The 10,536-nt window shown below is 47.6% G+C and overlaps 3 protein-coding genes across 3 annotated transcripts; 2 read left to right on the top strand and 1 right to left on the bottom strand.

Annotated features, from left to right (window-relative positions):
• Nucleotides 1-550: 550 nt before the first annotated feature.
• Nucleotides 551-2,898, top strand: N7537_007933 (uncharacterized protein; the record flags this gene model as incomplete). The annotated part of the gene is made up of 3 exons (XM_056898988.1): nucleotides 551-1,905; nucleotides 1,968-2,261; nucleotides 2,319-2,898. The coding sequence occupies 3 exons, from the start codon at nucleotides 551-553 to the stop codon at nucleotides 2,896-2,898; spliced, it is 2,229 nt and encodes a 742-aa protein (XP_056751064.1).
• Nucleotides 2,899-3,556: 658 nt separating this feature from the next.
• N7537_007932 (uncharacterized protein) lies at nucleotides 3,557-5,731 on the top strand (the record flags this gene model as incomplete). The annotated part of the gene is made up of 3 exons (XM_056898987.1): nucleotides 3,557-3,818; nucleotides 3,874-4,038; nucleotides 4,103-5,731. Exons 1-3 carry the CDS (start codon nucleotides 3,729-3,731, stop codon nucleotides 5,729-5,731), a joined length of 1,884 nt encoding a protein of 627 aa, XP_056751063.1. The 5' UTR covers nucleotides 3,557-3,728.
• A 302-nt stretch (nucleotides 5,732-6,033) lies between these two features.
• Nucleotides 6,034-7,073, bottom strand: N7537_007931 (uncharacterized protein; the record flags this gene model as incomplete). Its single annotated transcript, XM_056898986.1, has 2 exons — nucleotides 6,034-6,393; nucleotides 6,594-7,073. 2 exons carry the CDS (start codon nucleotides 7,071-7,073, stop codon nucleotides 6,034-6,036), a joined length of 840 nt encoding a protein of 279 aa, XP_056751062.1.
• Between the last annotated feature and the right edge of the window lie 3,463 nt (nucleotides 7,074-10,536).

The raw sequence follows: 10,536 nt of genomic DNA, 5'->3' as shown, positions 1-10,536 counted from the left end.
GCAGTCAATTTCTTCTCCTTAATTTTTCTCGCATTTTCCTTTATTTTTTCTCTTTCCCCCTTTATATTGTGCAGTATATGCGGATTGGAGAGCAGTCCGTGTCGAAAGATCCCCTCATGTTGGCCGCTTTTCGTGTTAGGCCATTATGATTGTCACTCGTTTTCATCATCCGCAGCGCTTAGTTTTGTCTATTTTGGTGCTTTCCGGTATCTGCTCCAAGTTGCTTCACATATACCAACATCGATCTCTTCCCTTACACCTTTTGGTCCTTTATTTCCCAACATTCTTTATTCAGGAGGTTCTTCTATTCGTTACAGTATGGATTCTCTTGTATGCAACTACCGGTCGGTGGTCAGTAGCTGCCGTTATCGGCTCAGCGATTGTCGCGTTGGTTCACCTTTTTCCTTAAATGCACCGGCCAACGATATTGACTTTTACCCTCAGATGCACGGATTTATTAGCAACGTCGTCGCAAATTAGTTTCTATTCTCAAACCGGCAGCGAAATTAGATGGGATGCAGCTAGGTCCGTGGGCGCCAGTCGACAGGGAATGAAGTTAATATTGAGCGGTCTGGTGCCTATGGCTGCCGCTACAACAGTGATCGCAGTGGCTTCCTGGCTTATGGCTCAAGGGATCTGGAATCTCATGACCCGCTGGCTATGTGCCCTCGCTAATATCGGAGACGCCAAGACTTCCGCCGTGTTACCAGGGCCCTCGGATCTGAGGAATTTAGTGTCGCATAAACCTCGGCTTTGGACACTTGTGGGCACCGGAGTAACGATCGGACTCTGGATGATCCGGCCGTCAATCCCATACAATCATATGACGGGGGCTCTGCCTTTCACCATGCTCGGCGAACACTCTCGGGCTCGTCGGATGACCATCGAAACATTCCCGCTCCCTGAATTACTAGCGGAGGAATATCAGGAGCCTGCAAATGGGCACTATAAGGGGTGGGCACCGACATTGGATGACTCGGGTAACACTGCCTATGGAAATAATAAACCAGCCTGGGCGCGAGGCCCTCTTCCTGCTGCGTTTGAGAGATGGATTGTGAATCCCGATTCAAATTCAAACACGGACGGAATTAGCTTGGAAATTAGTTTGGAGGCGCCTAATTCGACCGTTCAAAGTCTGTCCAGGAGAGGCGAAAACGAATCCGATTCTACAAACCAGAACAAGACAGCCGAACCGCGACACTATTTCTATAATCCTGTTCAAGATCCCATGAGGATAAGCAACCTTGATCTGGAACCACTTGGTCCTCTGCAGGAGGCTCTGAAGGACCATGCCATTCCGATCAACCACATCGTCTTTGTGTTCTTGGAAAGCGGTCGAAAGGACCTCTTCCCCCTCAAAAACGATTCTCGCTTGTACAACCAAATCCGTGAATCATATGAATTATACGATGAGGAGGACGAAGCCGATCTACACGACAAACTATCTCAGATAACCCCCGTGGCAGAAATGCTTACAGGGGAGGAATCCGGCTTCGGCTCCCCGGCTAACTCGACGAATGCCGGACTAGGTGGTCTCAGCTTCGACGGGATATTGTCGGGGAGCACTCTCTCTGCGAAATCGCGCCTTGTCAACTACTGCGGTCTTGGGCCACTCCCGGTGGACTTTATGCATGAAAATGATATCATTCCATACCAGCCGTGTCTGATGCACATCATGGATCTATTCAACCAACGCAAGAATTCTTCTGGCTCTGGGAATTCCACCGACAGTCACCTAGAACGGGAATGGCAAACCATCTATGCGCAGTCTGTCACTGGGGAGTTCCAAGCACAGACTCGGCTTATGGATCTGCTCGGTTTCAAACAGGCATTGTACTCGGAAGATATTGATGTGGAGGACGCGAAATATTTCCATGAGGAAATGGAAAAGATCAACTATTTCGGGTATGTTGTTGAGCAGAATGCGCCGAGGCTGTTCCTCATGTATAAATACTAACTTAGCACAGTTATGCTGAAACCGAGGCCCGCCCCTATATCAAAGACTTGATCGACGAAACGCTTCGTCAGAAAAAGAGACTCTTCCTTTCACATTTCACCAGCACCACGCACCACCCTTGGGGCACACCTGAAGGCTGGAACCGAGATAAATATTTCGGTGATCTCCACAAATCACAACACGAACTCATGGATGAGTTCCTCAACGCAAACCGCTTTGTCGACACATGGCTCGGCGACCTAATGGGCATGCTAGGGGAAGCTGGCATCGCCAACGAGACCTTGACAGTCTTCGTGGGAGACCAGTACGTACATTTCCCACAAGTAACCAACGAGCCTATCATCTAACCAAAACGAAACAGCGGCCAAGCATTTGGAGAAGACTGCCCCGTCACAGGAACCTATCACAACCCACACATCAGCAACTTCCGCGTACCCCTAGTATTCCACCACCCCTTATTACCCCGCATGCACCTTAATGTCAACGGCAGTGCCGTATCCATCCTCCCGACAATCCTCGATCTCCTCGTGAACACCAACTCTCTCAACGCAGACGACACAGAAATTGCCCTGGATCTATTGAACGAGTATGAGGGCCAGTCCCTCATCCGACCATACCGCACCTCACACAACGGCCGCGAAGCCTGGAACATGGGTGTTATTAATGCCGGTGGCTCGATGCTGAGTGTTGGCTCCGCGGCTGTGCCCTGGCGTCTCAGCCTGCCATTAAACAATGACTTCGAGTACCGATTTACGGACTTGAGTAAGGACCCGTATGAGCTTGAGCCTGTCACCGGCTGGACCATGAGCTCGCTTGCTGCGGAGGTTCATTCCAAGCATGGGTCTGAGGCTTTTGATTGGGCTCAGAAGGCCGAGAAGGTTGGTCTTTGGTGGGTTGCGGAGAGGAAGAAGCTTTGGAATTATAGTGATCCTGATGAGTGAGGGGTTGTTTATGATAGTGCATAGCTCGTTTTTTGTTTTCTCTTTTTGGTCCTTGGAGCGATTTGCATAGCATGCATTCTGGGGTATATGTTTTTCTGGGGGGGGGCTACCCAGGGGTTAGTTTGGTTACCTTCTGGCTCTGTATAATATTCGGGTTGGGTAGACCTGCTGTATATAAAAAGGATATGATTTGTGTGGTTTTTCTATTCATACCGATTTTCTAGGGCAGCTACGAGCATGGAATAGTCAGCGCATAGAATAGTCATTGTTGTGCTGCTTCATCAATTAATATAACTACCGCATAACTAGTGTGTAGCATCTATAGAGATCAGCCTGGCAGTATCCAAGGCGGTAAGCTCTGAAAAATAAAGATCATTCCCCTCATGGCAATGCCAAGTATGGAGACAGTCATACTAAAGATTCAGGGAATTATGCTTATTTCGCTAAAACTAGAGAGCGCTGAACAATAGCGGTCTACGGGGTAAGGCTAACAACTTCATACTTCATTTCCAATGTTGTTGCCGTATAGACGGTAATATTACCGACAGCCGAGAAGTGCTGACGAGGCCTCATGGGTTTTGCGGTCCACTTGAAGATCTTCATGAGCCTGAGGGAAAAAAGCACCACATTTTCTACGTTTCACCCCCTTCGGTACATCAGAGGATCCAATTACAACCGTCTTTGCTTGGCCCTTCCGCCCCTACCATTCGCCCACAGGACTTGGCGTCTCCCGAGATCCGCACATATCTTACCTTGTCTAGACCCCCGGCGATGGTCCCCTTTCTTTTTCTCTTCTTCAATGACTTCCTTATACCACGCTCTTTTGAAGAATGCTGTTTTTGAGCGTTTCATTGCTGTTATGGTTGTGCCAGACCGCACTGGCGCAATATTCCAGCGATGATCTCATGTCATTCGTTACGGTCCGTGTCCCATATCCTACAAATTGTTTAATCCCGCTAACACCGTGTTCTCCAGCTCCCCGATATTCGGGCAGTAAAATTCAACGTCCAGTACGAGAACCGCGATCGCATTAGCCCTGGTTACTGGTTCGTCGCTCCCTACCTACACATTGGCCCCGATCCTCCGTCGACCTTGTACGAGCAGTATCAGATCGGCCCCCATATCTACGATGGTGAAGGAGTGCGTTTACACCAATGCCCCCGCGATACAGATCCGGACAGCTGACCATATTTCGGTATAATAGCGCCTCATCTGGACTGGCTCGCAACAGTTCGACAACCGGAACGTCTTCGATTTCAAAGTCGTCAACAGTCTGGGCCTTGACCCACACCTTTCGATGGTCTTGCAAAACTCGTGGGATCCGCAAATTGACTCCGGGTATGGGCTGGTCTTGACCAATGATTATCAAGTCCAACGAAAGCTTCCTTTGCGGAGGGATCTCGGCGTCTTTGACATCCACGAGTTCAACATCCGGGACGACGGTAAGACTGCGCTGGTCACGGTCTACCTTTCACATGAGATTACTCTAGAGGAATTTGGTCGCCCGAAAGAGTCTACTTGGCTCGAATCCGGCGGGTATGCTGAGATCGATCTGAACACCGCCGAGGTTATCCAGTGGTGGGACTCTTTCAATCACATTCCTTTACCCGAGACTGTTCACTACAGCCCATATTCTCCAGTAGAGGGACACCCTGGCTGGGATTATGTGCATATCAACTCAGTTGACAAGAATGAAATTGGGGATTTCTTGATCTCATCGCGGTTTACGAACACTATTTACCTTATCTCCTGCATAGATGGAAACATCATGTGGCGATTGGGTGGACACTATAGTGATTTCGAACAAGATTTCACCTTTTCGAAGCAGCACGACGCGAAATTTATCGAATCCAATGGGACGCACCATATTATCTCATTTTTGAACAACGCCTCGGACGAGGAATTCAACGAGGAAAATATGTCATCGTCCCTGTTCGTCGAGTTGGACACCCGCGCGAGGCCCATGACCGCCAAAGCCATCCGTCGCTACAACCGCCCTGATCACCAACTCTCAAGACTCCGCGGCAATACCCAGCTGCTTCCGAATGACAACGTGTTCACTTGCTGGAGCAAAGAGGGCTATATTTCCGAACATGCCGCCGATGGAGAACTACTGATGACTGCCAACTTCACCTCCTCACGCTATTCCTCCTACCGCGGGTACAAATTCGAATTCACCGGTCGCCCCACGGCCCCACCAGACATGGTAGCCTCCGTCTACGGCACCGACGAAACCAACATGGTGACCACATTCTGGGTCAGCTGGAACGGCGCGACGGATGTCGCAGAGTGGCGTTTCTACGCACAAGCCTCCGAGTTCCACGACCCTGTCTTTATCGGCAAGACCCCCCGATCCGATTTCGAAACCATGTACATCGCCCGCGGATATCTGGACTGGGTATCTGCCGAGGCAGTGGATGTCAATGGCACTGTGCTAGATAGGTCCGAAATGCACCGAAGCAAATCCCCCGACTGGAAGTCTGTCGGATATAGAGGGAAGTCAACCACACCCATTCCGGTTGACCCATCGATTATGTACCAAGCAAGCGATAGCGCGACAGACGACAATGCGGTCAACGAGTCTAACCGCACCTCATCGGATGCAGTCGATACCCAAACACAGAAGACCACCCAAATCCTCAAGCATACATACGATGCTATCCGCAGCATTAGCGGTATCTTTTCTTTTGTCTTGCTTCTTTGTGTGTTCGTTGGCGTTATGGCATGCTATATGGTTATCCGTGGCTGGCGCGTCCGGGTCTACCAGCGTCTTGCTACGGAAGATGGGCTACCAGGCGAGCGGGCGCATCTTGCATCGCCGCACGAGGATTGAGTTGCTTTGACTTTTGTCAAAAGCATTAAACGCTATTTGCATTATTTGTGGGAGTTTTCGTACATTATTTTTCGGGTCTTTGGTGGGCTCTGGTCCAATGTGTATATAGTACTGGTTCCTAGTTTCGTCGACTACATACCCGGCCATATCAGGGTGTTTTTGGATTTCGCGATATACCACGATTTGTTCAGATTCGACCTCAACTGTAATTCTGTTTTGATATGTGGAAAGGCTTTGTTTTTCACCTATATTTTCCATTTACATTTTCTCCCTTTCTGGGTCACAAATGCGCAGGCACATTTCTAGTCACGTCGACGCCAGATAGAGACTCTGTCATGGATCACCCCATTCTCACCCTGGCCCACAGTGTGCGTGCGCTCTGGCTGCCAGTACGCCACTCTCTCCAGGCCGGCCTTGCTGGGCTCTCGCAACGGGTCCGCATTGACAAGACCCTTATCGTTGTAGGAGATCTTCTCACCGGGGTAGCTCAGGTGCTCCATATAGGCCTCGGAGGGAGAGGCAAATGGAGGGCCGGGGGCTAAGGGGTCCTTATGACGAGGAGATTCCAGACAGATCAGATTGCCTGCAGGTGAGGGAGCAAGGAGCTCGGTGTGTCGGAGAGCCCATTTAGGACGGAGCTCTCGGTTCAGAGCACAGAAAAACTAGATGATTATTAGCAGGGAGGACCAGAAAGACCAGAAAGAATAGAAAGATCTAGGGTGGGTCGGAAATAGCACATCAAAAGTCCAAAGACAGAGAGTGAAGCATCTTGTAGGTCCCCCTGTAGAACGCAGAGTACAAGTGGAGAGAAAATGATAGCAATAACGGAATGGAGCCCAACGGCGGCAGTGAGTATACATACCGTGTAATCGTAAATAACATCAAATCCATTTCGAGGTACTCCAATTTCCTTCAACCAGGTATCATCAAAGAAATCCCCCTGGACGAAAATGACCTTCCCTTTCCCAACTTTCTCGTCTCGCACGCGGTACCGGCTCTGGTTCTCCTTCTCCTCCTTCATGCACGCATCGACAGCCGCGGCGCTGCACTCCAGGCCATAGGCATCATACCCAAAGCTCGCCAGTAAGAGTACATCGACACCACGTCCACAGCCCGGCACCAGGGCCTTCCGCCTCTGACCGTCCTGGGCGATGGGCCCGCCAATGGTGCCAGCTCGCTCGACCAGGGTGTCTTCTAGCGCCGGATTGGGGAAGCCACGATCCCAGGGCAGATTATCACCTTTGTCCCAGAGGGAGGCCCAGCCCTCAACATATTTGTCGTCCTGATATTTGGCCCAGTATGCTTGAATATCCTTGGGATTAATGTTGGTAGGAGTCGTCATGGCTGTGGGGTGGCGATGGAGTGTGGGGGAAGTTGGTGCTCGCTCTGGCGTGACAGTGATAAACAGGATAGAGAACAGGAATAGTACAGAGCGGCCAGAAACTATTGACTTTATAGGGAAGTAAATGATATTGTAATTGAATGTCTTTACGTTATGATTAGAATCATTGTCGATGGATAACCTTAAGCTCCGATCGCGAACCAATAGTCAGTTAGGTGTTGGATCGAAAGTTAATCAGTCTTTACCTGTTTATTCATCATACCGAGAGAGGTATGTCGAGAAAAGTGGAGCTTTCTATTATAGTGGCATGGGATTGGCCCATATTACACCGTCCTACTTATTGTGCATGCCTTGTGTACAACAGTATGTTGTATTTTCTTGACATTGAGCAGGACGATCATAGACTCGTGGTCTCCGGTCTAGCCCGATTGCTCGGGATAGAGCAGAGACTGTGACTGACCTGGCCTGGGGGCTTCCAGATAATGCCAAATACACGTGACCCCATATCTACTGTAATTATTTCACTTATACTGTACCAGATGCCACTTTTGAACAGCAAGTGCGTTGAAACACAACAACTTCAATGTTTCCTTCTGTTGCAATACCAAGACCTGTTGAATCGTGCTGTAAAACGTGGTCAAATTTCATCTCTGTTCCAATTTTTTTAATTTTTTAATTTTTTAATTTTTATATATATTTCTGCTGCGTCTAGAATTAGCAGTGCAGTTAAACACACTACTATAAGCATCTTGCTCACAACTTATTACAGGCAAGCGGAAATCTCGGGCCCGCCGCCCTCCAAGTCACTCACACTCGCTCAAATCTGCCATGCAAAGTCAGGACGTTATGATTGGTGGTGATGCAGCCGGGCACTAAAAAGATAAGGTTTTGACTGATGAAAACAACTTTGATGCTACGCCACCCGGAAATATGAATAAACATTTCGACGTAAAGGTCCAAGGTCTGATCAGAAGGGAGTAGTAGTGGCGGTGCTATATTAATAATCAAGCGGATAGGTTAGTTGACTAACTTAAATTCAGAAAGAAATTCCGATAGAAAAAAGATAAGCATAACTATTAAGAATAAGTGGGTTTAGTTGGTCTTTTTTAACGTACTGGATTGATTCTAGTCGTTCGATCATCGTAGCCCGTAATAAATATGATATATAGTTGCGTGCCGAGCGAAATGGCGGACCTATGGTAGCTCCGTCCGTTATTGCTCTTTACCATTTATGCTTGACCATTTGCAGTTAACCATCAAATGTTTATTATGGGTTGTGAAAATTTATAATCGTTCGTTGTTAACCGTACAATGATTCACTATCGTTGCGTTACTGACTATATCTCCTTACCGTTGTTTTCTTGGGCTTTATCTACTATAGCTTTACTGTCACGTATTTATACTCGATGGAGGTAGGATAGAAGGACATAACTCTGTATGATATACTTGTTCTCTGGCGGACTTTGTACAGTACGATACTGTATAGTAGTAGAGGTCTTTAGGTGCCCTAGGGTGGATAGGAGAGATTTTATAGCGATAGCTCCTGAATTTCGAAGTATCCGTCTGCGGTAGCTCCGATGCTAGTAACGCGTAAATTGGACTAACAACGAGTAAGGAGGCCGTAAATTCGATTTTATTAGCGAAGGGGGGGTGATATATCGGGTCTAAACAAGCCGGAGGTATAACAAGAAAGGGCTTATTAGGCAAGACGATATATAATTTAGAGTATAAGGCAATATAAAGGTGCCAGGGGTAGAATAGGGGAAAGTACGTTTATTATCGAGCTCTTCTTTTGACGACTTAATGAAGATACGAACTTTGATTGGATTCCAGCCATAGGCTACTTCACTAGTTTATTATTCAGTTCTCGTGCCACGCAGTATTATTCCTAGGACTTAATCACAAATACCAGGGGCCGTGCCCTCTATATATCTAGTCCTGCCTAATTAATAAACAGTAGGTTTACTATACAACACCGCCCGTTAAGTCGTTAGCGGTTGTAGGCTTAGTAAACTTTACGTTAGTGACAATAGCCCTAAGACCTAATACGTCATTTTCTGATCCAACCTTTCAACCTATATAGATTGTCGCGAGGAAGCCGTAGGACCCAGTCTCCATTATCTCCGCAAGTGGTTCAAGCCGATTATACGCCGGCCTCGCACGTCCGTGTTATAGTGTATACTCTTAGTGCAGCCGGTCCAAATACTAGCGACAATCATTAGTCAATATACTTGCTCCATCTTGATCGCGTGTCGTTAACTCGCATCAACATTAGGGCTGACTTTGAAGATCTAACAGGGATCCTTAAGTGGACCCAGCATGGCTACACCTAAACTACATCTGCCATCACGTATTAGGACTTCCTAGTTGCAGTAGGAGTTACTGTATTATTCTTCGCATGCCTCATCTACAGCCTTCGCCGTGACAGATACGAGATGTCTGGGGGGCTCGGGTTACCGGTGGTGGGTGTAAGTTTAAGAAAACTTTTGAGAGCATTCCCATGCTGATTTACCAAATTAGCTATACCATCATACCCGATCTAGCACAGAAAAGCTACATCCACCAGGCTACCCCCAACGAAATTTGGCCGAACCTATTGTATCTGTATCACATAAATTAGGGGCACTAGCCATTACGCATGGTTTAGGGGGAGTTCTATTAGCAAACTCTCAAAGCAAGGGTGCATACGTCAACTATAAAGTCTAGGTTGACGAGGCTCTGACTAGATTCCACGAACTAGCAATCGGAGATATTGAAGGTTTCTTGTTCTGATGTACCTGTAGCAAAAACCGGCAGAGTAGGACAGGCGAGAATAACATTAAAACTAAGCACAGGTTGGAGTAGATTTACTGCAAGCGAACTGGGCGCCAAGGAGAATTTGGGCCGTTAAGATTTGGTTAAGAATGGACACAGAACGATTATATGGTGGGTGCTAATCACACCTCAAGCGCTTAGAAAGATTTCATCACATTTGAAGCCAATAAAAAACATTTCTTTTACCGCTTATGACCCAGGTGTAGATAAGGCTAGTCCAGAGAAAAGCCTAGATGCGCGAATAAGAGTGGGGTCAACATTGACCGAGGTGTTTTAGCCGAAGAGCATCGTTGGTGGTGAAAACAAACCACAACAACAGTATAGTATACGGTAACTCATGTCTTCGAAGGTCTATATTTGCCAGTTTGATAATGACAAACACGCCATTCATCTACCAACTAGTGCTCATAGCCGATCACACTCATGATGAGCTTCACCGGTAAAACAGCTTCGAAGCAGCATAATAAAAGTGTGCTATTATACAAGTCTGGTGGATGCAAAATGTGCAGGAGAAGGTTCCCTCTGGGCCCTCAATTTTCTGCCGGACTAGAACCGTTTTCAAGCTAATTTATCCTCGGTTTCTGCCCGCTCTTGAAGTTTGTGGCGGGAATACATGTTTATACCATGAGCCTTTTGACCTCTTTAACAT

This window comes from Penicillium hordei, assembly GCF_028827395.1.
Source record: "Penicillium hordei strain IBT 12815 chromosome Unknown utg000004l_segment0_segment0, whole genome shotgun sequence".
Classification (NCBI taxonomy): Eukaryota; Fungi; Ascomycota; class Eurotiomycetes; order Eurotiales; family Aspergillaceae; genus Penicillium; species Penicillium hordei.
This window is presented reverse-complemented; position numbering and strand designations above follow the sequence as displayed.